The 27,686-nt window shown below is 41.3% G+C and overlaps 2 protein-coding genes across 8 annotated transcripts in view; one reads left to right on the forward strand and one right to left on the reverse strand.

Moving 5' to 3' along the window:
* ophn1 (oligophrenin 1) overlaps positions 1-20,779 on the reverse strand; it is a 31,930-nt gene extending 11,151 nt beyond the window's left edge. For 2 of the 4 annotated variants that reach the window (XR_013627639.1, XM_058078721.2), the window contains exons 1-11: positions 20,076-20,776; positions 19,094-19,189; positions 12,177-12,238; positions 11,730-11,801; positions 9,564-9,665; positions 9,374-9,484; positions 8,478-8,582; positions 8,250-8,379; positions 7,054-7,154; positions 6,885-6,976; positions 5,164-5,242 (exon numbers count right to left, since the gene is read on the reverse strand). Coding sequence is in view for 3 of the 4 variants with exons in the window: in XM_058078721.2 (XP_057934704.2) it covers positions 5,164-5,242; positions 6,885-6,976; positions 7,054-7,154; positions 8,250-8,379; positions 8,478-8,582; positions 9,374-9,484; positions 9,564-9,665; positions 11,730-11,801; positions 12,177-12,238; positions 19,094-19,189; positions 20,076-20,229 (1,104 nt within the window). In the remaining variant the exon portion in view is untranslated. Of the gene's footprint in view, positions 1-5,163; positions 5,243-6,884; positions 6,977-7,053; positions 7,155-8,249; positions 8,380-8,477; positions 8,583-9,373; positions 9,485-9,563; positions 9,666-11,729; positions 11,802-12,176; positions 12,239-19,093; positions 19,190-20,075 lie in introns of all 4 variants that reach the window. The other 2 variants (XM_058078718.2, XM_058078719.2) reach the window with 2 other exon arrangements.
* gjb1a (gap junction protein beta 1a) lies at positions 19,935-24,796 on the forward strand. 4 transcript variants are annotated; one of them, XM_058078728.2, is made up of 3 exons: positions 21,936-22,032; positions 22,131-22,301; positions 23,556-24,796. In XM_058078728.2, exons 2-3 carry the CDS (start codon positions 22,139-22,141, stop codon positions 24,293-24,295), a joined length of 903 nt encoding a protein of 300 aa, XP_057934711.2. In that variant the 5' UTR covers positions 21,936-22,032; positions 22,131-22,138; the 3' UTR covers positions 24,296-24,796. The 4 variants fall into 4 exon arrangements, with proteins under 4 accessions (XP_078647989.1, XP_057934712.2, XP_057934711.2 ...); XM_078791863.1 differs by lacking the exons at positions 21,936-22,032; positions 22,131-22,301 and adding an exon at positions 19,935-20,393; XM_058078729.2 differs by lacking the exon at positions 22,131-22,301 and having other exon boundaries at positions 21,914-22,032.
* Positions 24,797-27,686: the final 2,890 nt, after the last annotated feature.

Consider the following 27,686-nt stretch of genomic DNA (forward strand, 5'->3'; position numbering starts at 1 on the left):
ACTACTATAAGTTAAAATATGTCTTTCATTTTATTTCATAGACATCAATTGAATAATTAAAAGCACCAAACACTTTTTTACTTGAAAGTATGTTTGTTTAACAAGGCTAATTCCTATATTTGCTTAAGTTAAAATAGATATATTTTTTTATTTCATTTCATAGAAAATACTTGAATAATTAAACACTTTTTTACTTTGGAAATCTTTACTTGGATGTGTGTTTAAGAAAGCTGAATCTGTGTTCATCCATCCATTCATCCATCCATTTTCCTCCGCTTATCCGGGTCCGGGTCACGGGGGCAGCATTCTTAGTAGGGAAGCCCAGACTTCCCGGTCCCCGGCCACCTCCTTTAGCTCCACCGGGAGGACACCAAGACGTTCCCAGGCCAGCTGTGAGACATAGTCCCTCCAGCGTGTCCTAGGTCTGCCCAGGGGCCTTTTCCCGGCTGGGCATGCCCGGAACACCTCACCAGGGAGGCGTCCGGGAGGCATCCAGACTAGATGCCCGAGCCACCTCAACTGACTCCTCTCAATGTGAAGGAGAAGCGGGTCTACTCTGAGCCCCTCCTGGATGGCTGAGCTCCTCACCCTACCTCTTAGGGTGAGTCCAGCAAACACGGAGGAAACTCATTTCAGCCGCCTGTATCCGCCATCTCATTCTTTCGGTCATGACCCAAAGCTCATGACCATAGGTGAGGGTGGGAACATAGATCCACCGGTAAATTGAGAGCTTTGCCCTCCGGCTCAGCTCTCTTTTCACCACGACGGTCCAGTACAGCGACCGCATTACTGCCGAGGCTGCACCGATCCGTCTGTCGACCTCACGCTCCCACTTTCCCTCACTCGTGAACAAGACCCCGAGATACTTAAACTCCTCCACCTGGGGCAGGACCTCATTCCCAACCCGGAGGGAGCACTCCACCCTTTTCCGACTGAGAACCATGGCCTCTGATTTGGAGGTCCTGAGTCTCATCCCAGACGCTTCACACACAGATGCAAACCGTCCCAGTAAACGCTGAAGGTCGCAGCCCGAAGAAGCCATAAGAACCACATCATCTGCAAATAGCAGAGATGAGATTCTAAGGCCCCCGAACTGGACTCCCTCAACACCTTGGCTGCGCCTAGAAATTCTGTCCATGAAAATTGTGAACAGAATCGGTGACAAAGGGCAGCCTTGGCGGAGACCAACGTTTACCGGAAACAGGCTCGACTTACTTAATCTGTGTTCAGTGTTTACATTTCAATAAATGTGTTAAACTTGAGACCTGTAATATTTATTATTGTCATTTTTTCATGTAAATTGAGGGCCACAAATATCGGCCCTAGCAAAATCGGCAGTCCATAATTGGCCATCGGCTAAGGGTGATGAGAAAAAATCGGCATCGTCCCCAAAAAATCTGCATCAGTCTATCCCTATTCAAGACATACAAAACATCAACTGCTTGTATTGTTTCTTGAATTGGCTCATCGTTGTGCATTGTTTGATTTCCTTACTCAAACCATTCCATAGTTTGATTCCACATACTGAAATGCTATGGCTAGCATAACGTAGTCCTAGCATAGAAGTGTTTCAAATGTACTTCTTCCCTGAGATCATATTTCTCCTCTCTTGTAGAGAAGTATTGGATGACATTTTTTGCTAATTGGTTATTTTTAGCCTTATGCATTATTTTAGCTGTTTGAAGATGAACTATATCAGCAAGTTGAAGTATTTGTGATTTTAGAAATAAGGAGTTAGTGTGTTCTCTGTAGGCGGCATTATGAATTATCCTTACTGACCTTTTTTGCAGTACATTTAGCGAGTGAAGATTGTTTTTATAGTTATTAGCCCATATTTCCACACAATAAGTAAGATATGGTAGAACCAGAGAGCAATAAAGAATGTGGAGTGATTTCTGATTGAGAAAATATTTTGCTTTGTTCAATATTGAATTATTCCTCGCCACTTTATGTTGTATATTTGTAATAAGAGGTTTCCAGCTCATATTTTCATCTATTGTGATCCCCAGAAATCTATTTTCCTTCACCCTTTCAATGTCTACACCATCTATTTGTATTTGCTGGTACGTGTCCTTTCTGCTGTTACCAAACAGCATGATTTTAGTTTTACTTAGGTTCAAGGATAATCTATTATCATCAAACCATCTTTTTAGTGTGACCATTTCTTCTCTGACCTTTCTAATGATTTCATCTGTACTCCCTCCAGAACAAAAAGCAGTGGTATTATCCGCAAATAATACCAACTTTAAGCCTTCTGTGACTTTGCAAATGTCATTGATGTACAAGTTGAACAGTTTTGGTCCCAGTATTGACCCCTGGGGTACTCCGCACATAATATTTCAACTTGCAGATGTGTATTCTCCTAGCTTTACGTATTGCTTCCTGTCAGCTAAGTAGCTTTGACCCAGTTCAGAACTAATCCTTATTCTGCACCTTTCTAATTTAGTTATTAGGATGTCATGATTGATTGTATGAAAGGCTTTTGTCAGATCCATGAATACTGGGGCTGCACACTTCCTATGATCTAGAGCGTTAGTGATTTCCTCCGTAATTTTAATCAGTGGCATGGAGGTAGAATGTTAGCGCTGTATCTGGACTGACTTTCCGCTCGTAATTCGTTCACATTAATAAATGTATCCAGCCTGATAACGCTTTGTTTGAAATAACGCATAGTGTAGTCCAGTGCCACTTATGTTTTTTTTTCCTCTTCATGAAGCATTTTTTTTTGACCGATGTGACTTACTACGGAGCAATTATAGTTCTGATAATGCAGTACATACAGTGCATCCGGAAAGTATTCACAGCACTTCACTTTTTCTACATTTTGTCATGTTACAGCCTCATTCCAAACTGAATTAAATTAATCTCTTACCTCAAAATTCTACACAAAATACTCCATTATGACAATGTGAAAAAAGGTTTTTTTGACATGTTTTGAATTTATTAAAAATAGAAAACAAAAAAAATCACATTTACATAAGTATTCACAGCCTTTGCCATGAAGCTCAAAATTGAGCTCAGGTGCATTTTTTTTCCACTGATCATCCTTGAGATCTTTCTACAGCTTAATTGGAGTCCACCTGCAGTAAATTCAGTTGATTGGACATGATTTGGAAATATAATAACTGTCTATATAAGGTCCCACAGTTGACTGTGCATGTCAGAGCTCAAACACCAAGCATGAAGTCAAAAGAACTTTCTGTAGACCTGCGAGACAGGATTGTCTTGAGGCACAAATCTGGGGAAGGATACAGAAAAAATTCTGCTGCTTTGAAGGTCCCAATGAGCACAGTGGCCTCCATTATTCGTAAATGGAAGACGTTTGGAACCACCAGGACTCTTCCTGGAGCTGGCCGGCCTTCTAAACTGAGCGATCGGGGAAGAAGGGCCTTAGTCAGGGAGTTGACCAAGGCCCTGATGGTCACTCTGTCAGAGCTCCAGCGTTCCTCTGTGGAGAGAGGAGAGCCTTCCAGAAGGACAACCATCTCTGCAGCAATCCACCAATCAGGCCTGTATGGTAGAGTGGCCACACGAAAGCCACTCCTTAGTAAAAGGAACATGGCAGCCCGTCTGGAATTTGCCAAAAAGCACCTGAATGACTCTCAGTCCATGAGAAACTAAATTCTCTGGTCTGATGGCTTTCGTCTGGCCACTCTACCATACAGGCCTGATTGGTGGATTTTTTGAAGACTGGAGGATTGTCTGCTTTGATGTGGATTACTTTTATTCTCACTGATGAATATCAATGAGGGTATGCATTGCACACCCAAATCCACCTGTTCTAACCATGCTGCCGCCAGGTAAGTATACCACACTCAAAGATGGCTCACATGAAGCATAAAATACAGATCTTTTGCACACCGAGCGGTCACTATAGTCACAGGTTAATATCTGCTAAATGGGCAGAAAATGTGGCTTTTATCATTTACTCATTCTTTGGGGAAGTTGCACAGTAAGAGGGTACCGAAAGTTTCCATTTACCACTTCCCCACGTCTCGTGAGCATTGTTGTGCCTACGTCTCAGGATGTCCCCATGACACGCACCAAAGAGAACAATATTGTGGAAAAAAAAGCATCTACAAATATAAGCTGGGCACGTTTCTGCTTTAATGCACTAACAATGCTGAATAGAAAAAAACAGTGGGAATGTTTTATAGAGCGAATGCTGGATAAAATATGCATTTGTTTCCCCTTCAACGTGATTATGTGGCATAAAAAGACAGAGTGTGTTTAAGATCAAGCGGCTGTCACTTAGACACACAATCCCACGCATTGCATAGTGGACGTCTGGGCAACAAGCACCTTGCTTAGCTAATGACTGTAGTGCTTTCTAGAACTAATGAGAGTAGTGCTTTAAGAACTACCTTAAATAGCCATTCTTCTTTATTATCTGCACTTCCAACTTCATGTAGTAGTATGACAAGTATGACAAGCAAAAAGCAAAGTGAAATATTAAAGTAAATATTAAAGTAATATTAATGTGAATTTATGTAATTGTTATGTCATAATATTATGAAAAACAAAACTAAATCACAAATAAAGATGAAAATTAGGTTTTGGAAAAGTTATAATGTTATGAGAATAAAGTAAAGAAAATTTGAGAAAAGTTGAAAAATTACAAAAACAGCAGAAGTGGAAAACAGTAATTTTGTGAGAATAAATTCAGAATACTAAGAAAAAAAGTTGCAGTTATACAAAGAAACTTCATAAAAATAATGTTAATTATTTTGGGGGGAAATGGGGGGAAATTATAATATTATTATAAAATTATAATATGAGAATGCTATGGGGAAAATATTATGGGAATAAGGTCTTAATAATACGAGGATAAATTGTCTGAAGATTTAATATAAATATTTAAAAAATTAAAAAAGGAAACTAAAACCTAATTTGAAACAATAGGTTTTTGTTTTTTCACCAACATCACACATTCATTCAAGTCTTAGCACATCTGCATGAACTATATGTAACATCTTAGCACATCTGCATGAACTATATGTAACGTCTTAGCACATCTGCATGTGTTACAAAAAGTTGAAGTAGCCTCCTTTCATTTTTTTTTTTTGTGTGTGACCGTTTGGACAGCCCTGCCATATTCTATGTGGGAGTGCAGTGCCACCAAACATTTAGCAGGGATGACAGGAGAAAGAAAAGTGAACTCACAGGCTCTTTTCCATCCATGGCCTCCATCCACAACTTCCTGTCTCCCTCCGAAAGCGCCTGGAACGTAACTGGAGTGCTTCTATGGAAACAGTAGAATGCCATTAAAGAGGCCAAGGTTACAGTTAAATTATTCTGTTTGCAAATGCACCATACACTGCTATCTCAAACTGTGGGGAGCATTTAAAGAGATGGTTCAGTTTCGGGAGCGAGACGTGACACAACCGCAGATAAAATAACACCGATTTTGTTTTGAGAAGCCAAACTGTTCATTTAAAAGTGGGGTCGCTGTTGATGGACTTCACTGTTATGGGGTTGTCATACAACTTCATGTCAAAAAATCCAAACTATCCCATGATGGGAGCTTTCATGCGCCCCCAAGGGACAAAGTTTTTTGGACTTTTTTTTCCCCCAAAGTTTTTCTGGACTTTCTGAAAGGAATTAAAGACGTTAACCAAGACCCCACTGTGTAACATTCATTTCTGCGATTCTGTTTGTTACGCCAAGTTCATCATTTAAGTAGTTTTGTGTGGACTGGGGTGTGCTGGTAAACAAACATAAAAGGGGAGGGAGGAGGACCAGGAGAATTAAGAATACACAAAATAGCAAGTTTGTAGGTTACTAGGCGTAATTTCATGTTGAAAGGCAGCAACTCGCACGCCAAAATATCTTGCAGCAACGGATGTATTATGTACTTCCGGCCTACTGCTCTGGGTGCGGGCTGTAGAGGACAGTAACACTCTGCAGGCTGGGTTAGAGAAAGCCTTGAGGAAATTAGTTGGTAGGAGGACAGAATTGGCTTGACAACTCTTACATGGGCTGTTGAGCATCTGTTTTTTTTTTTGCTTTATGATTTCACTCAGATAATATTTTTACTTTATTTTTGTAAAAACGTCTTCTGCAACCCGTTTTTCAAAAAAAAAATCATTGTTTTGTTTCTCAGGATATTATGACTTAAAAATAAAAAAATCAACTTTACGCAAAAAAATTACATCATTTACCTCGTATTATATAGATTTCTTATTAACTTTTTTCTGTTAATATTTTGATATTATTCTTGAAACGGTTTAGTTTTCTTGTAATTATGTGAGCAAAAGCCTCCAAACTTGCCATTTTCTTTTTTCTCAATTCTCCTTGTCCTCTACATTTGTTTACAACCCAGTCAAAACTACTTGTAAATACATTTTCAACCATAATAAATATAATATAAATATCCAATGTCTATTTTTGCTTCTCTTTTTATGGACTAAAAGAAGCTCAAATGCCCTTTAAACAGAGCTACCATCACCAGAGTCTCTGCAAAGCCAGTACTGCCACCTTCAGTCTGTCAGACAAGCTGAGCTCTCATGACAGTGTTTGCAGAGACTCTAATTAGTTGCTCAGCATTACAGGACAAAGTACTTCATGCATCATTCAGCATGTATTTAAAGATTGAAAAACACCCTGAGGATAAGCAAGTGTCTGTGCAGATTCCAAGTTATTAGCTATGACAGAGCAGAGTGTTGACAAGGCATCAGTGGCTTGTGGCTTGTCATGTTCCTGCCCTGTGTGCTGTTGCCACGTTTCGCCATCTGTTTCTGTTGCTTTGGAATTGTTTGGGCTACGGTCCATTTCACCCTCACGCCCCGTCCTTGGAAATCCACCTGTTACCCCCTGCCCCACCCACACCAGTTTCCCTTGCGAAGCTTGTCGGAGTCGCTGTCCTCAAATTTGCGTACACTAACCTTTCATTAACTTCCACGTCAAAACAAAACCGCTTGTCTATGGACTCGGTCTTCCGGCGAATGCAGGACTTCAAGGTTAGCTGTGTGGGACTCTGAAGGGAATAACATTGTGGTTGCAAAGTGGCTTTTGGATTTTTGGATTGATGCAAACAATTCTTAATTGTAACACCTGTTTAGTGGTGGGTTTCTGTTCACAGGGTACCATGAACAGGAGTCTCCCCTCTTTGTGATATTTGCAGTAGTATTTGACCCAGCTTACGCCCAGAGCCCCTGTTGGAATAGAAGCAAAAACAGAGCCCACATTTTCAGAACTTGCAGGAGAGGGAATCCACACAAGCTTATACAGTAAAGTCTCGTTATATCGATATTGTCGGGAGTCGGAAAAAATATCGATATAACCGGACTGTCGATATATTTGATCCTGCGCCGAACTGCATTAAAAGTGGGCAATAATGCACTCGACATTGTTCTATAGTATACATACGTAGAACAATGTCGAGCAGCTTAAATCAATCTTTGCTTAAGGATTTCAATACCAAAAAAGAATACGGCGAACGGCTGCTTCCAGTCAACTTTATTTTTCAGACTTCCACCACCAGAGCACAGCACACACACCGATTCCCGCACTTCCTGGTTCACAGGTCATGCTCAACCCGCCCCACATAGCTGGCCAAACACATGCCTGCAACAGAAGAACCAATTGCGTTCGTGGAATCTATACACACGAGAGAAACTATAGAATCTATACACACGAGAGAAACCACGAACGCCAGCATGTACATATGAAAAACAGTGATTATTGCAAGCGATAAAAAGATATCTGAATACAACACAATTAAATACATGTATTTGTACGCTTGTGTCTTCGTTGGAATAGGTGTGTATGCTATGTCAGATTCAAGATTCCACGAACGCAATTGGTTCTTCTGTTGCAGGCATGTGTTTGGCCAGCTATGTGGGGCGGGTTGAGCATGACCTGTGAACCAGGAAGTGCGGGAATCGTGTGTGTGCTGCGCTCTGGTGGTTGAAGTGTGAAAAATAAAGTTGACTGGAAGCAGCCGTTCGCCGTGTTCTTTCTTGGAATTGAAATCCTTAAGCAAAGATTGATTTAAGCTGCTTTTGTATCGATATAAGCAGACCAAATTGGCTGGCGGGAGATGAAAAGGGCATCGTAGTAACCGGATCATCATAATAACCGGGTATCGTACGGAAATAATTATATCATAAAAGACTAGAAATTTGCCGGGAAATGAAAATAGTATCGTAATAAGCAGTACTTCGATATAACCGGTATCGATATAACGAGACTTTACTGTACTTGTATATTAAGTACTATGTTCCTGTCTAAACACCTGCTACACTCACACTTCTCCTGACAGAACAGATAACCCTCCATGGGCAACCAACTGGGCATTTTGCAGCTCTGCGATGAGTGTTTCATTCGTGTCATAAGGTCCTCCATCTCCTCACGGGTGCTCTCATAGTGGTTTCTCGTCTGCAGGCAGAAGAGGACATCAATTTATCAAGTCTGACTGGCTTTTGATTTAGAGGGCATCACATCTGACTGATTTGTTGCCAAGGACATGCACTTACATTCTGCAGGCTGAGCTGCAGCTCTTGCTTGTAGGGCATAAAGTCCTGCGTCATCTCCACAGTCAGGTTGTTGAGGGTTAAAACACTATGGAGAAATGCCAGAACCTGTGGAGCAAAGTGTGAATTTAAAAAAAGAAAGTAGTGTGTCTGCATTCAAAGGTTTGAATAGGACACCTTCTCCAAACCTGCTGGCTAAAAATCTTTTATTATAATTGCTATAAATTGAAATGTATCATTTTACCGCCTCATAACAAAACATAAAATCATAACTGCACCATGTTATGTTCATGAAAATAGTGGCATATAAAACTCACCGAAATATATGTCAGTGATAACAATTGTGATGATTTGGACACCACATGATATTTAGATATGAATACATAATTAACTTAAGGTTTTACTCATGCCGAGCTTTTTGTTTTGCAGCTTGTTTGTGTTGGAAGCAAAACAGAAAGCATTTAAGGCGCTTCTCATGGTAATGAACACACATGACGACGGTGGACAAGAAATGATTGTCATTGGATGTCCAAAGGTCCTTTACTTGCTCATTATTATCTGTGTAGCAGAAATTGTGTGCATATTTTGCAAACAGCACACCAACAATGACATCCACCGCAAAGTATTTTCCAGAATGTGCATACACATGATAAAATAAATCATAAAAGCATGATGTTCCTGCCAGCTTTTCCTCTTCTGGGAAGACTCGTGTCTGTGTGTGTGTCCATTTCATCCAGAAGAATGCATCTACAAAGTGGGAAGCACAGACTAGTCCAAAATGTCTTAATAATTAAGCGTCACAGGAACAAACCGACTGATTAAGAAGTGTGTCCCTTTACTATTGTGGTGTACATCTTACGTCTGTTACATCTGCCTGTGACACTTCACACTTGACTTACAGGCTCCACCATGTCAAACTTCTTCCTGTCTTGGACCTGATGGATCTGGTACACATATTCCACAGAAGACTCATAGAAGTTGTCTCGCTCTTTGCATAAGACCTCATCGGCCTGTGGCGGATAAAGACAAATGAAGCGGCATCAAGCAGTTGGCCATGTGGCGCTCCACAAACCAAACATCATCACCCACCTCCTGAAGTTGACTCTCCTTCTTCTTAGCAGAAAGACTTAGGTGTTTGTCCAACTGAGAGTAATATTTTTCGCTCTCCTTCTCAAATTTCTTCCTCTTCTCCTGCACAGAAGATAATTCAGTAATCCCTAGTTTATTGTGGGAATATGTTCCAGACCATGCAAGTGAATTTTAAAAAGTAGGATTCCTTATTTATGAATGGAATATTTCCGTAGTTAATCATAGAAACCCGTATTATGACTAATTAACTAACTAACCTAATTATGCCTAATTACGTTTTTTAATAGCAATAATAATAACAATAATATTATATTTCATTTAGAAGCTCAAAGGCACTTTACAGTAGAGCAAGCAATGCAATTAATGCAATATACCATAAAACAAGAGTAGAAGACATGTACAGTTAAAATGAGAATAACTAAGCGAAAATTGGATTAAACATTGTAAGCAAGTTTAGATGGACTTTAACATAAGACTTAAAGGACATGTTAGTGCAATTGCAGGCGGCTGCAATGAGGGAGTTCCAGACAGAGGAGCAGCAAAACTAAAGGCTCCGGCGCCTTAACATTATTAGAGCCCTCTCGATATGAAATAACACCCCTATAGTCAACTTTCCACTCCTATTCCCCAATACAACAATAAAAAGAAAATATGCCATTTGAGACATAAAAATGCTCATTTGTGTTGCTATAAATGTGTTTTGGTGCTAGGGGAGCTGAGTGAGCAGTGGACAGGAAGTAACGTTGGGGGTTCAGAGTTAAGTTTTAGCTTACAGTGGGTTACGGCTGCAACAGTAGCCTGTTTTAGTGATTATTGTGCCTGTTGTAAAATAATTCAAACCTGTAAAAAAGGCCTGTTGTTCTGGCAGTCAAGGCCGCTTCTTATGTGTCTCAACAAACATTAAATAGGATCCAATGGAATCAGTTTTTTTTTAGAACTTTGTTTGGTTTGTTTTTTTACATTTTACACCAATCTATGAGAAATGGTTTTTAAGACCCAAAAAACATCTTTCAAAATTTGCCTGTTGGGAATTTGCATGAGAGCACCGAACATGGAAGTTTTTTGTCTGACAAGAAAAAAATGTAACCTTGACGGTCCTGATGGTTTCCAACATGACTGTCATGACAAGGAGATGTTTTCCACACCACAGTGGAGGGAGCGCCATAATGATCTAGGGTGCTTTTTCCTTCAATGGAACAATGGCACTTCAGGTTGAGCAGCAGCTGGCTATGTGAAGATGTTGCAGGGGCCATTGAAGGCCCTTGTCTGCATGCTAATGCTTTTTCAAGAGGACAACACTGCAGTCCACAATGGCCGCCAGACAAAGGGCTTCTTCCAGACCAATAAGCTCACTCTTTGGGACTCTTTCTGTATCTTGTATCGTTGATCTAAATCCAACTGAACATTTGGGGCTGGATGACAAGGCAAGTTTACAAAAATCCGTTGCAGACAGTGCATGCCCTCCGTCAAGCCATCTCCACCACCTGGTGCAACATTCCCTCTAGCCTCCTGGAAACACTGGCATCACGCATGCCCAAAGCGATTTTTGAGGTGATTAACAAGAACAGTGTAGCTACTCAATACTGAATTCTTTTATGAACATTTGATTTCTATTTGAGAGGGTTTTCAGGGTTTCTTGAGATATGGGGCTCTAATTTCGTAGAGCAGGCGCAGGATTACGGACTTTGTGAGCAGCGCAGTCTGGCGCAGGGCCACACACCCATGCCTCCATCCCTCCCACCGGCAACTGACAAAGAGGGAGGAGAGAAGGCATGAGAGGGTTTAGCACAGCCGGGTGAAATCTTAACCAAACAAATGCGCAGGACTGGACTGCGCATCGCAGGCCACAATGCGCATCTTGACCACGTACGCCACCTCGTGGGGCACACATCTGTTCCTGACAGTTACATTAAACACAGCAGCTGTGAGACAAAAATGGCTTCCGGGCTGCACTTTGGACATCCCTGCCCTGTACAATGAGTAGAATTCACACTTGATATGTTAAATGAGGAAATGTAGCATACCAGTATTGTTCTTCGTGTTACACACACATCTTCATAAGAAACAATGAGGAAGCCGCTTATGACATCCTGCCTGCGGTCAGGAAAGGACTGTGTGCTGTGCAAGCGTTTGACTTGGAGTCCAATGTGACATAGCAGAACTCACTTTTGTTAATCCTATTTGCTCCTTTCTGAACTTCTCCAGAGGTTTGATGAGTAGATCTGAGGCATTCTGAACCTGAACATACAAATAAAGATAACTTACAGTATATTACAATTACATTCAAAACATACAAAGAAAGAGTGTTGCAATAAGGTTGTTGCAATAAGAGTACAAACAAGTAAGCTGTATTTTTTCAGCACTGCTAAACACATGACATCAGGTTGACCGCTCCCGGACAACCCAGTCAAACAGGATTTGCTTCTAGTTGCAAACCATGGCATGAATACCATGGCATGAATACCATAACATGACACATGATGAGTGCACCCTGCACCTAAGAAAAGAGCCAGGGAGAGTGTCTGTGGAATATGTGCATTTATAAGCTTTCCTCATATCTCATGAAGCTCATAAAGGAAGTGTGTGTGCGCATGGAGGAAATCGATAACTCACCAGCATCATCCTGTCATGCTCCGCTTCCTGCAAGAGTCCCGCAAACTCCTGGAAGGACTGAGCTGAGGGGATCACACAGCAGAGTTAACACTGAAATTTGGGAAAAGCACTTGGAAAGATTCATTAAAAACATGCATTGTGTTAAATCAATGCCTCTCTGATAATGTCAAACTAAACTGATTAGATGAAAAGGCACACTAGATATGAGATTGCACAAGGGCTTGAAATATCGTGCTTAGGTGTGCAACAGTCCTTATATCTGTGTTGAATTGTTCCATACAGTGTTCTCAATTCTGTTGGCACTATGAATCAAACGATACTGGAATCCAGATGTAGACATCATATGTCATCAGTCAGCGGGCATCAAAGTGCCCTCCTGATTCACTGTTGCTCCTCTATGGAAAAGATCAAATCCCCACAAGTGGAAAATCAGCTGCACATATGCAAAACTGCATTTTTCATCTATAATATTGAAATTACGGTCAAAACAACGCAATGGTAATATGCATTTACAGTGAAGAAAATAAGTATTTGAACACCCTGCTATTTTGCTATTTCTCCCACTTAGAAATCATGGAGGGGTCTGAAATTTTCATCGTAGGTGCATGTCCACTGTGAGAGAGATAAACTAAAAAGAAAAATCCAGAAATCACAATGCATGATTTTTTAACAATTTATTTGTGTGATACAGCTGCAAATAAGTATTTGAACACCTGTGTATCATCTAGAATTCTGACCCTGAAAGACCTGTTAGTCTGCCCATTAGAAGTCCACCTGCACTCCATGTATCATCCTGAATCAGATGCACCTGTTTGAGGTCGTTAGCTGCATAAAGACACCTGTCCACCCCATACAATCAGTAAGACTTTAACTTGTAACATGGCGAAGACCAAAGAGCTGTCCAAAGACACCAGAGACAAAATTGTACACCTCCACAAGGCTGGAAAGGGCTACGGAGCAATTACCAAGCAGCTTGGTGAAAAAAGGTCCACTGTTGGAGCTATCATTAGAAAATGGAAGAAGCTAAACATGACGGTCAATCTCAATCGGAGTGGAGCCCCATGCAAGATATCACCTCGTGGGGTCTCAATGATTCTAAGAAAGGTGAGGAATCAGCCCAGAACTACACGACAGGACTTGGTCAATGACCTGAAAAGAGCTGGGACCACCGTTTCCAAGGTTACTGTAGGTAATACACTAAGACGTCATGATGTGAAATCATGCATGGCACGAAAGGTTCCCCTGCTTAAACCAGCACATGTCAAGGCCCGTCTTAAGTTTGCATATGACCATTTGGATGATACAGAGGAGTCATGGGAGAAAGTTTTATGGTCAGATGAGACCAAAATAGAACTTTTTGGTCATAATTCCAATAAGCGTGTTTGGAGGAAGAAGAATGAAGAGTACAATCCGAAGAACACCATCCCTACTGTGAAGCATGGGGGTGGTAGCATCATGCTTTGGGGGTGTTTTTCTGCACATGGGACAGGACGAGTGCACTGCATTAAAGAGAGGATGACTCGGGCCGTGTATTGTGAGATTTTGGGGAACAACCTCCTTCCCTCTGTCAGAGCATTGAAGATGGGTCGTGGCTGGGTCTTCCAACACGACAACGACCCGAAGCACACAGCCAGGAAAACCAAGGAGTGGCTCCGTAAGAAGCATATCAAGGTTCTAGCATGGCCCAGCCAGTCTCCAGACCTGAACCCAATCGAAAATCTTTGGAGGGAGCTCAAACTCCGTGTTTCTCAGCGACAGCCCAGAAACCTGACTGATCTAGAGAAGATCTGTGTGGAGGAGTGGGCCAAGATCCCTCCTGCAGTGTGTGCAAACCTGGTGAAAAACTACAGGAAACGTTTGACCTCTGTAATAGCAAACAAAGGCTACTGTACCAAATATTAACATTCATTTTCTCAGGTGTTCAAATACTTATTAGCAGCTGTATCACACAAATAAATTGTTAAAAAATCATGCATTGTGATTTCTGGATTTTTCTTTTTAGTTTATCTCTCTCACAGTGGACATGCACCTACGATGAAAATTTCAGACCCCTCCATGATTTCTAAGTGGGAGAAATAGCAAAATAGCAGGGTGTTCAAATACTTATTTTCTTCACTGTACATACAACAGGGTGACCATAGGTATATCCTGTTTACATTCCCTATCATGGCCTGTAAAATTAGGGCTGTCATGCACAATGGCGGTTCCCCAAAAATATTGGTTGCATTCCAAAACGTCACAAGTAAACGGGTTTGGGAATTAAGTCATTTGACCAGCCTCATCGTGAACATGAAGCGGCATCACACGAGAAACTTCTGTCGGTGGTGAGTAATGTTGGGTTTTGGTTCAACTAATGCTGTCAATCGAGTAATATAAAATATTTGATTAATCACATTTAGTCCTGAGTTAACTCAGAATTAATCGCAGATAGAAACATGTTTTTATCTATGATAAGCTAAAGAAAGACACCTCAGTAAAACATAGGTACATTATAGCGATGTGATTGATCCCATTTATGATACATTGTATAAAACTATGGCAGGAACAACATCAAATGAAAACTAAATGAATACAGAGCCACCATCCTGCTTGGTGGACTTTGATTTTCAGAGAGGTTGTGTACCACAATTATGCATATTAGCCAGGGCTCTACAATAACGATGTACCGATGGCCCGGGGCAAGTTAAAACAAAATTCAGGCAAGTAAATCTAATCAGTGATATTCCCGTCGGGCAAGTGCACTTTGGCATGCCATACTGCCAAGAGTTTTTTTAAAGCGGTTCTTGTTGGGTGTTGGTAAAACACGGACTGCGTAATTCCGGTGGTAATTTGCAAAGCAATCCTTGCAATGGACCAATCAGAATCGTTTATTTAGACCGCGGTCCGTAATCCACAGTCCGCGGTTTTACCCACACCCATTGTTCGCGATCAACCAATCAGCGATCGTTTGACTACGAAAACATCCATCATGGCGTCGCTGCCAACATCGTCTAATTCTGAAGGAAACAGTAAAAAGTGATGAACCTCTATCGTTGCATGGTTTTTATTTCCAAGGCAGCATGAAAAACAACTTACTGGCCTGTTGCAGACTTAACTAACTAGCTGGGCGCACGGTAACCGAACTTCTCCTTTTTTCCCCTCTCGTTCCTCTTCTTTGGTCCCAAAACGCCCGCCCCAAGACCGCGAGCTGAACATGACTGCCCCCCAGCGTCCATGCATGAAACTACAGCCCGGAATACAACACACACGCAACGCTACAGTATTATTTATTTTATTATTTTATTTATTTGAGATTCTCATGTGATGCCACAAAAAATTACATGATATCATTATGGCAGTCTTTTCATTTTACATGAGGCAAGTTCGGGCAAGTAGTCCTCACCTTAAGGATTCCCTATGGGCAAGTCATTTTGGTTTTTAATGTAGAGCCCTGATATTAGCACTCAAAGTCATCAAATCTTACCTTTATGCATTTTCGTTTGGGAATGGTTTGGGAACAAATATGAGGTGAAAGAAAAAGGGGGAAAATACATCAAAAATAAATCCAAAATACATCCGTCTGTGCATCAGAGAACAGTAGATGATGAGTTCAAAGTCCCCTACTGTGGGAAAAGTGAATTTTGGCAAATATTTAATAATCATTTCTGAATGTTCCTAAATAGGCTTTTCTACTCACAAAATTTAGACTTTAAAACCATGATCATAAATAAACAAATCTTATTTTGAGCTGACACTGTAATAAAAAAAACATGTTTGTTTCAGTGTGAGAGGTCCTACTCACTCACATTTTGTATTGGCTGAACCTTTGTGGGGGACTTTAAGAGCTAATATGCTAACAATAAAGAAAAATAATAATACAAAAGTATGCTTGCTGACAGTATTTTTAGTTTTGTAAATAATGGCCCATATTTCCGAAAATTGATATTGACATAAAATTTGATGTATCGTTAGTATAGTTGTACATCGAACCGTTGACCACAGAGATTTCCCCCTGCAAGTTTGATGCTAAATTGCCAACGCTACCACAACACTGGACTTCAGCCACAGTCATCACATTGACAGTCCGTCAATAGCAGCTGGAACTCAAACTTTACAAGTTCACAATTTTACAGTACAGTTCAATGCAAAAATTAGCAAACAGACGGCTCAAAAAACAACAACAACGACAACATACCACTGTATATGACAATAAAAACAATACCTGTACTGCTCCAATCTCTGGCAGGACATGGAATCCGTGATAAGTCAAACACAGCAACAGTAGATACAAATAACTTTGGTCTTGCTACAAGAGCCATCTGCCAGGGCTTTGAAGCTAACTTTACCAATCTAAATACTCTTTTCTTTCTCCATTTCCCATCAATATTTGTTCCAGCTTTTGGCTACAGAGTTCAATCAAACGGTGTGTGGCGGAAGTGATGCACGTTCATCTGGCATCAAAAAAAAAAAATTCCACCATTACCGCCAAGGAAACTTCCATTAACGCGTTGCATCATTAAGACATTAACTTTGGCAGGCCGAGTTTAAATGTTTCATTGAGCACCTCGAACCTTGCTAGATTTATGCATAGCTGCTAATACATTGACTTTTCCCTCATACTTACAGTTGCTTGACTGTTGTTCTCTGTTCATCACTTCAGCAAGCTTTTTCTAACGTTACACATTACAAAGTAAGTCATAAAAGTATGTATGATTAGTGCTTTTATTCTTCTTTGTCCACGATGCATTGCATGTATGCATTATGTTGGATCAATATCAGTATTGGGGCTTGGCGATATATCGATATTTTTTCAAAATATAAATAAAATATATTTGCTTTAAGAACGATATCAAAATCAACCATATCGGTGATATCGATATAGACTTGAATTGAGCTGGTGCCTGTATGGAGGAGGAAAGGGGCGGAGCAGAAGCTCGGAGGCTCCGTTGAAGCTAACAGGCTACTGTGTCTGCGGTGGAGGAAGTCGGCAAGGAATTAGCAGTAACCCAGTAATATGGAGGTACTTAGAATCCAGAGCATTAAATAAATAATTTCCACCACCTTAAAACTCAAACTCCAATATGAGAAATGTGTGAGTTCCTCATGACAGGAAAAGCCACAAATCACATTGCTAATATATGGTCAATATACAGTATATATGGATAGTGGAAAAAAATGGCAAAAAAGAAAACCTGCTAAAAACGACAGGCTCATGATGTCCAGTGACATTTTGAAGTCACAATTATTTAGCACAAGCACTACCACAAATGTACATGCAAGTTAGACAGCTGCGAAGCCTGATGCCGTTGACACGTTGGTATTCCTGCCACAAAGTAAGAACATGCTTGTGTCTTCGACAAATGTTTACCTACAAATACTACTCTAGTTTAAAGTATATTTCAGTTGCTGACATTTTTAAATATCCTATTGAACCAGGCACGCCTTCATATTTTGTTCATTTGTTATTGGCTGAGGATTTGAGCGTAGCTAAAGGTTTGTTTTGAAAAGATTATATTTTAATCTTTTTATATTTATTTAGAAAAGAATAACCCACTTTATTGTAGTGGCTATTTTTAGATACTTTTTTTAATGTGCATCTTGTATGAAGAGTTATTTTTTTTTTAATCATTTTCAATTTAAGTATTTTTTTTTAATAAATCAACTTCACACGCACATTTTGGCTTTGATTTTGTCACAAATCACTTTGTGGAAAAAATATCAGGATATACATCATATATCGATGTTCAACTTAACATATTCAGATATGAGTTTTTGGTCCAAAACTCCCAGTCCTAATCAGTGTCAGCCAATATTCAAGACTGTAATATTGGTTTTGGATCGGAAAAGTTGTCCTAGGACACACTTAGTATGAACCTTCTCATTTTGTCTGTTTTTCCTTTTTTTTCTGATTCTTTTCTTTTTTTATATTTCAACGTTTTTCTCGTACCTTTTATCTATCTAATACTGCATTATGTCTTAAGTCTCATAGTATTCTGTTATTATTGTTGTAAAATTCCAACCTAATTTTTCTGAAATTGCAATTCTTCACAACTTCACAATCACAACTATCTTTCTTTCAATATTGGGACTTTATTCCCCTAATATTTTGTGTTTATTCTCATAAAAAAAAATAATGCTTTTTACATTCATGCTGTTTTTTTCCCCTTTATAGATTATAAAAAATGGCATGGAAATTTGTCCTTTTTTTGTATTACAATAAATACAGTAAAGTCTCGTTATATCGATATCGGTTAAAACGAATTACTACTTATTACGATACTATTTTCATTTCCCGGCAAATTTCTAGTCTTTTATGATATAATTAGCTCCGTTAGTACGATACACGGTTATTATGATAATCCGGTTACTAGGATGCCCTTTTCATCTCCCGCCAGCCAATTTGGTCTGCTTATATCAATACAAAAGCAGCTTAAATCAATCTTTGCTTAAGGATTTCAATACCAAAAAAGAACACGGCGACTGGCTGCTTCCAGTCAACTTTATTTTTCACACTTCCACCACCAGAGTGCAGCACACACAGCGGAAAACACCCGGCCCTCGCGTCTACCCCTCCGGGTGGCAACACCTTCCCTATCGATAGTTCCGGGGTGAATTATGTCCCGGTAACCGGTAATCACTACGGCGTAAGTTTATTTTTATTTACTGTAGTACAAAATTTACGCAATCCATGAACTCAAGGAGAAAATTACATGCCATATCAAAGATCCGCCCACTTTTAATGCAGTTCGGCGCAGGATCGGATATATGGATAGTTCGGTTATATCGGTATTTTTTCCGACTCCCGAGAATATCGATATAACGAGACTTTACTGTACCTAACTGTAACACTCAAGTGTCGAACCAAAGCGTAAATTGTGCTGTATATTTCTACAGGCTCACACTACATGTTTTGTCAACAACATGACCTTGCGACCTACCGATGTTAATCTCATCGTCGGTCAGGGAGTCACCGATGAAGTCGAACTGGAACATGCTGAGAGTTTGGGACAACTTCTGCACAGCCAGAGAATAACCTATGAAAACACACCAAGACGTGAGGCAAGCTGAACGAATTAGATTGATCTCAGCTGTCATCATTAAACTTTGTCGTCAGTGTGTCAACAGCTTGCGGCATCAGAAAAATGCCAGATAGAGCGTTCAAGGTGTTTGTATACGTTACTATCGATCACAGATAATGCTTTGGATATAATATACTTGGCCTTTGTGTCCCTTTCACTCCATATTGCTGTTGTATTTCTCCACTGGTAGGAAAGTCACAGCAGCAGCCAGCATTTGGTCAGTATACTATCCCAGCTTCGTCTGGCTTTCATTAGCTAAACAAACGAGGGTCTGTTAAATCAATAGTGTAAGACATTTTGGCCTCAGGTACTTGGCTGACACATCCAGTGGCATATTTGAAATCATCCCTTGAGTCCTCCAGCTTTAACCATTTGTTTGACCTGCATTTCTTATTTGCAGGAAAAGCATGCATAGTAAGCATGAATGCATGCATCTGCAGCTCGCTGTGCCTAACGTGACCTTAGTGAATATGTGCCGGCGCATTCAACAAGACATTCAGCTATGCCAAGAAGTGTAAATATGACCCAAATTAACACTAACAATCAAAGCGCTTGTTTTCCAGGGCAGCAGGATGGTATCTTGGCAAGTCAAACAAAATCAACAGTGTGCCCTCAGGGGTGCCACCCTGACCCAAATCTACCCACCAACTGTAAACTGGACTCGAGCCACTCCAGCAGACAGAGTGGGGGAGCAACATGTGTGCATTCAGTATTATTTGGTGAGCACTAGCGCCTCCTTAAAAGTACCTCCACCACAGCCCACACTCATCCTGCACATACATTAGCAGTATGAAATATGCTTTAAAAAATATAAAAGAGGATAAGGTGCATCCAAGCTTACCTTTTATTGCATTGATCACACTGTTTCCGTCTTTTATCAACTCCTTGAGAAATTTACTAGTTCTCTCCAGCTCCAGTTCGTAGCACTTGAGCGTCTCTCTGAAGTCAGGACTGTCCGAATAGCAATCACTGAACTCAAGCGGAGGATGCCCCATCTTGAGGACAAAAAAGACACACTCCGAGTTTTGTTACCACACAGCCACTGATGGTCGACTTCTGTGCCCCGCTCATTGCCGCTCGGCTTGGACAACCATGTTGCCCGTGGGAGCCTGCTGCAATGGCCACTGGTCAGTTATCAAGCCGAGAAAAAAGAAAGCAGGTGGGTGGTGTGGAATCACTACCTTTCCGTTACTGTCAAGCCTTTCGACTGTTAATTATCGAATCTTTCGTCGGCTTTGCCACTTTTCCAGCGTTGTGATGTAGCTACCAGTAAGAGCGGCGGGTATTCTCTTGGACACGTCCCATTCCGGAATGTTTCTCATTATCACGAATCGTACTTTGAATTATCTTTCCTAATTTACGATCACATTTCTTTCAAGGGGTCTTTAAGGTGTAAACATAACATAAAAGAAGCTGGAAAGTTCGCCGTCAAGTGTCAATTGTATTGTAACATCACATAAACTGGCACATAGCCTACCGCCGTGCGAAATGGTACGCGAACAGCAGGCCCAGCACAACACACAAAAAATATTTTTACACACCCATGAGGTTCTTAAAGGGACCGCTACCCTGGATGTGGAGTTAGCCACCAATTAACGCAATCACCATATAATTCGACACTTTCAGGAACAAAATTGCGTTTTGTGATAAGTATCTGACGAAATGTATTTTTTGGTTCAGTCACAATTCGACACATGCAACAAAAAGTGTTCGCTGAATACGAATCCAACCAACCGGAAACAACTCGACAACCTGGAACTACAACAGGAAACGTTTTTTTAATGAAGCACACGTCAAAGTAAAATAGGAAAGCAAAGTTACAAGAATCCAATACAATCATGACTAAACATATTGTAGAGTATATTGTATAGTACAAACATTAAATCAACCTTGAATGATTGGATTACATTATTCATTCGAGAACAAGATGGGAAAGAATAAAATTAGCCTATGATACTAGTGATACCCATATCGACCTCTAGATGTCCTCCTTCAGGCTGAGCAGACGTTGAGAATCATGTATCAAAAACTGCTTATACTTTTGGTGTCTATATAAGCAACTAAAATATTAGAAAATTGAATGTAGTAAGTTCTACAAGTTCTACAACCACAATAGCAATTATTTTTGTTAAATTAGTTTCTTTATGACTATTGCCTTTGTAAAGACACAATTTCTATGTATTTAGTCCCCAGAGGCTAAATTCCAACATACATTTATGAGTTTGAAAGTGTGACTCAAGTAATACGGAGTACGTTCCACGCACTTTCAAGTGTATGCACAGCCTGAAGAGTTGAGGGGAAAAATCTAATGATGGACTTTTGTTGCAGAATTGAGTCAGATAATGTAAATATTTAACCAGGAAGCAATGGTGTGGATGATGTGGAACAAACACTCATTCTCAGCAAATGATCATAAGAACAATCTGTTGTGTGGTATTGTATCTGGATTTTGTGGATCATTTGTTGTATTGTTCCATTCTACACTGCCTCCACTTCCTCTGTGGACAAGGCAGTCAAGCCAAGCCCAGAGAGCAGACTGCAGTCCCCCTACACGGATTTCTCCACTGGGCTGAAAATTAAAACATTTCAACTGAACTGTGTAGTTGTTTGTTTGGACTGGTTAAATGGAGCTATTGTATGCAAACTAGTGTGTGCAGCCAAGCATATGACCTCCCAGTGCGGGGCTGTGGCGAGTGTGTGTGATACCATTAGCAATGCAAAATCCTGGCTGGTGTTTGTTCACAAAATCAACGTGAATATGTCTGGATGTCTTTATTTTTTGTAAGCCTCACCTGAAGGTAAGGATGTTTTCCTTCCTGTTTTTGATGTTTAGTTAACATCAGACTGATTGTCACATGAAGTACGAGGTATTTGCATGCGGACGCCCAATCTGTAGGCAACGCTATGGCGGCTGGCAGGAGCATGTCACATGACACACGGTGTAAGGTCTGCCAAATACAGAGGAAGGCGAAGATGCCCCCTCATCTCTGCAGTCAATGTCAAGCCAGCGGGTCTATATTGTGCTCCTCACTGCCTCATATGCCTCTTACGCCTCCTGCTGAGCCTGGTAACGACTCTCACATTCATACTTTTTACCATATAAACATTTGCATACTTTTAAAGTTCAATTTTCTGATCTAAGTAAATCGACTTTTCATTCTTGCAGACACAGAAGCATAACTTCTTATATTACACTATGTTGATTTGTTGTCATTTATTGCTCAATTGTTTGATATGTTATCAATTGATATGTTACCTTATATTCAGGTATTAGCACTGTAATTTCATGTTTAATTTTTTAAAAGTGAATGTTCCAAGAGTGAATGCAGAGTCTCAGCACACCTGAAGATTGACAGGTGCGTCGGAAGCAGGCGTAGCCTAACAAGTGAATGTTAAAAATAGGGTTGGCCGATATGGACCTTATATTTTTGGAATGTATCACGATACGACTATGCATTAGGAACACTTCAACTTCCCAACATCGCAACATCTGAATTATACTTGGTCTAAATAAACAGAAAGACAAAGAAAATGGATAGATTTATACTTTGCATTTAAGTATGCTCACAAATCCACTCAAAACGTGAATTCTAATTCAATTCCATTCAAACACTTTATTTATCCCCAAGGGGCAATTTAAAGGACACAAAGAGCAGCATCGGACTGGAATAATTGGACTGCTGTAGAGACAAAGGTAGCCCTCCTCCTTTGTGTTCTACAGCGCGGGCATCTTAGTCGAAATGACGTGGCGTGCAACAGACCGTCAGCATGGTTTCAGTGTAATTCAAATGTTCTGCTAATGTTAGTGAGTCGAATTAACAAAATGTGGCATCTTTTAACTTGATTTCTATTTTCAGGTTGTTTGAAGCTGTCAAGGCATACATACTGTATATGCTGCATATAATCGTGTCCTGTCGTTTGTCTTTCAGTTCTGGGCATCATTGCAAATGGTGATTGATTAAGATGAGTTCATTTGAAAACTGTGATTGATCAAACTTAATGAATTTCATTTGGGATTAATAGTGGAAAGTGTAATGATGAGATTAGCTCATCACAACATCGTATTTAGCTATGAGAGATGGAAAAAATATTGGAAAGCATATAAAATATGGTCAGCTGCGTAGATAATATATGCACTGCCTTCCAAATAAACATGGACACAAGAAGGGATCAAGCTGGGCTAAAAGTCAGTGAGGGCAGAAGACTACCTCACAATGGGAATCAGCAATCAGACGTTTGATGCAGGAAGAGGAACTCAAATGTTTGACAGAAGCTGCATTATTGCTGTGTGTGTATTGCTGCATTATTGTGTGTCTTTCAGACCCGGAACAAAAAATGAACTGGACCTCATTTTATACTCTCATCAGCGGCGTTAACAGACACTCCACAGGAATCGGTCGCATCTGGCTCTCGGTGCTTTTCATTTTCCGCATCCTGGTCCTGGTGGTGGCAGCAGAGAGCGTTTGGGGAGATGAGAAGTCGGGCTTCACCTGCAACACCCAGCAACCCGGCTGCAACAGCGTCTGCTATGACCACTTCTTCCCCATCTCCCACATCCGCCTGTGGGCCCTCCAGCTCATCCTGGTTTCCACCCCGGCCCTTCTGGTGGCCATGCATGTGGCCCATCGGCGCCACGTGGACAAGAGTCTCTACAAGCTGTCAGGGAAGACCAACCCCAAAGACCTGGAGCAGATCAAGACCCAAAGGATGAAAATCACAGGTGCCCTCTGGTGGACGTATGTCATTAGCCTGCTCTTCAGGGTCACATTTGAGGTGACCTTCATGTACATCTTCTACATGATCTACCCTGGTTATAAAATGATCCGACTGGTCAAATGTGACTCGTACCCGTGCCCCAACACAGTGGACTGCTTTGTGTCCAGACCCACAGAGAAAACCGTCTTCACCGTGTTCATGCTGGCTGTGTCGGGCGTTTGCATCCTGCTCAACATAGCAGAGGTGGTCTTCCTGGTGGGGAAGGCCTGCACCAAGCACCTGAACGATGCTGGAGACTCAACTATGGGCGTCTGGCTCCAACATAAGCTCATACTTGGGAAATAACTCCAATTCATAGACATGATAAAACCATTTGTCTGCAGCTACGTATTGATATACTGTAACCCATCATTTCCAATGACTACACTACTGAAGCCATTTCTTATGTCCATCAGAAACACACTGATCTCATGGTTGGTGTGTTCGTGTTGGCTCCAGATAGCATTCTTGTCACACCAAATGTGATTCATCATATTAATAATAATTCCCTGCTGAGAGGATCTAGTGTATGTGAATTTCTTTCAACTGCAGTGCATGCCCCATTAAACGACTACAGATGGAATCATTGGACGGGAAAAGATTCCCAACTCGGGAACAATGCTATTGATGGTTCTGAGACAAGGCTATGAATCACGTTTAGGAGCTGGTAAATTCAATAGATTTTCTGAAGCTGAATGGCTTCTGAAGTTGTACTATTTAGAATTTAACCAACATTTTCAGACAGGCTGAAGACACAAGGAGAGGAGGAGAAGAATCTGACACCTTCTCTGAACCTGCTGACTAAATACCTGACAAGGGATTCAAAATGCAACGGGGGGGACAAGTCTAACCTAAACTCCTATGAGTAGTACAGTGTAGGACTGTCAAAAAAACGTCCATAGACACAAATAAGCACACTTTAACAACATGAACATGAGACTTGCACCAGGGGAAAGGGGAAGTGGAGGTGATCCCAGTGCGGCCAGAAATGTGTGTGCAGGATGTGCATGTGAGTGTCCTTGGATTTATGAGTGTGTAGGCCCGAAGAAGTTCCCCTGACTGGTGCCAAATCTTGGACTCTCAGTTCGCAGAGCGCCATCGCAGTTGCCATGGAGATGACCGTGAACGGGCCGTGCCAGGGCACCAAACAACAGGTTTCCATGAAGACAACTAGGAGGGGGTCACGGTGTCCCGCTGCAGCAATCTCTTGGAAAGAATTGTTGTTGCCCTCGACCGTGGGGAGGCCAAAATGCAGATTAAGTAGATTGTTTGGGTTTCTTTTAGATATCAATAGATTATTAACTTGTATTGATGTGGAGTCATTCGGTCCCATAACTATAGCCGAGTTTGTCGTGTTGCGGCTGGTGTGTGTCAGAAGTAAAACAGAAGCTGTTCAAGGTGCCTCCCATGCTTATTATCCCATGCACGTGACATAAAAAGTAACTTTTTATTGGCTTGTCAATAGTGGCTCTCCGTTTGATCGACTTCTATCAGTCAAAAAAAGCACAGTATTGACATCTACCAATACTTACTTTCAAACACAGACCAGCTCCAACCCTGCTGTTGCATTCAGAACCACCATGTCTGCCATGTGTGGGACTTCCTGTCTTTGTGAGAGTATATAAGTTATATAAGTTTTGCACTCTGCAAAATGTGCCTCAAAAAAGGGCTCACCTGGGCGGCGCTTTAAAAAGCTTTAGATTGGTGCGGCATATGGGGGCAAGCAGGGTGTATTGAGATTGAGACTCACGTGGATGGCTTGAAATGAGCTGTGAAAATAAATGCTACCAAAATGAGTAGCTCTTGGCCATTTTTATTTGGTTTACACTGCATGTACGTATGTGATCGATATTGGTATTGGTATCGGCGGATTTCACTCATATAATATCGGGATTGATATCGGCAGCATATAACCCTCATCTGAACATCCCTACTTTTCAAAGGTCAATATTATCTGTGGGCGCCTCCCTATGAGGATAAGTGGCATAGAAAACGGATGGATAGAATATTATCTGTGCAGCAAATATTGTATACATATTTTGCAAACAGCACATCATTGAGGAGTTCCATTGCAAATTATTTTAGAAGATGCAATAACACTTCATATCACAGCCCACTCAATAAAACAATGATATCCTCTCAACTTTTTCACATTATATTGTATTGTGTGTATCGTGTATTACAGTACACAGTGGGCCCCCACCCCAACCGTTTATCTGTCGTGTCTCTCAAGTGGCCAATAAACAAACAACCTCCCGGCTAGCGCTGATTGACGCCGACAGCGCTGAAGGCGGATAGGGCCGTGCTGGGGGCCCTGCATGGGGTTTGCTATGTCGTTGTTTTTCTTTGTCGCATTGGTGTCGTTTCTTTGCAGTACATGTAGTAGCACTTGGGGCCTCCATAGCTCAAATGCCTGCTTTGTGGTCCGTCTGGTATTCAGTATGTGATTCGCTGGTGTTTGACGCCATCTGCTGCTCATTTGGTGCAATTGCAAACGGGGACCAAACCAAAGCACCTTACACGTTGCTGACTTTGATTTTTTTTTATTGACTCACTCTGCTAAATAACTCCCCGTCGGGCCAAAGAAAGAAAGATTTATGTCATTTAAAATTATTGTTAAATTATTGTTAAAATTATGGTTGTTTTCTGTGCGTAAAAATATAATTGTTCTCTGTATAATTTATTTTTTCTTAATATTTTCATGTGTCTGGAATTAGCATAGTTGGATTTAGATTTTTTTTTACAATTGGATAAATTTTCTATTTTTTTTGTCAAACCTTTTACAAAGAATTAATAACAAAAACTGTCAGGGCAGGACGTGGGAAGGAGGACCCAAAGGCAGAATTGGCAGGCACGACACGAGGTAAGGTTCTACACGAGGGTGAGGGTCGGTACACAGGAAGTCAGTCCAATAAGGCAAAGGTATCCAAGAGCGGCAGGCAGAAGGAGAGGTCGAAAAGCAAGCAAGGGTCAAAAACCAGGCGAGACGATCACAAGGAATGCTAGGACGAGACATGGGAGTACAACGAACTTGCACCAGACAGGAGGGATCAGAGGCAATATATAGCCAGCAGGAAATCAGGTGATGGACACCTGAGCACAATCAGGCAGGAGGCGGGGTCTCCAAGGAGAAGGCGGGGTAGGCAATGGCAGGCATGACAGAACCCCTCCCTCAATGGCCGGCTCCTGACGGCCCAGGAACCTCAGGGTGAGCTTCATGAAAGTCTTTGATGAGGGAGGGATCCAAAATGAACCGGGAGGGTACCCATTGGCGTTCCTCAGGTCCATACCTTTCCCAGTTGACGAGATACTGCCAACCTCGACCCCGCCGTCGAGCAGCCAGCAGTTTCCTGACTGTGTAAACCGGACCTCCCTCCATGATTCGGGCGGGCGGTGGGTGGCTGGCTGGTGGGACCAGGGTGCTGGTTTTCGCAGGCTTGATCTGGCTCACATGAAAGGATGGGTGGGTTCGCATGGACCTAGGTAGTTTCAGACGGACTGAGACAGGATTAATGACTTTGGAGATTGGAAATGGGCCAACGAACCTGGGGGCAAGCTTCTTAGACTCCACTCTCAGGGGAAGGGTCTTGGAGGATAACCAAACTCTTTGACCCACGGTATAGGCAGGAGCAGGAATTCTTTTCCGGTCCGCCGCCCCCTTGTAGATCTCGGACTGCCTTTGAAGGTTCTTGCGAGC

The sequence above is a fragment of the Doryrhamphus excisus genome, linkage group LG1, assembly GCF_037039965.1.
Source record: "Doryrhamphus excisus strain RoL-2023G ecotype Guam linkage group LG1, RoL_Dexc_Guam_v1.1, whole genome shotgun sequence".
In the NCBI taxonomy this organism is placed as follows: domain Eukaryota; kingdom Metazoa; phylum Chordata; class Actinopteri; order Syngnathiformes; family Syngnathidae; genus Doryrhamphus; species Doryrhamphus excisus.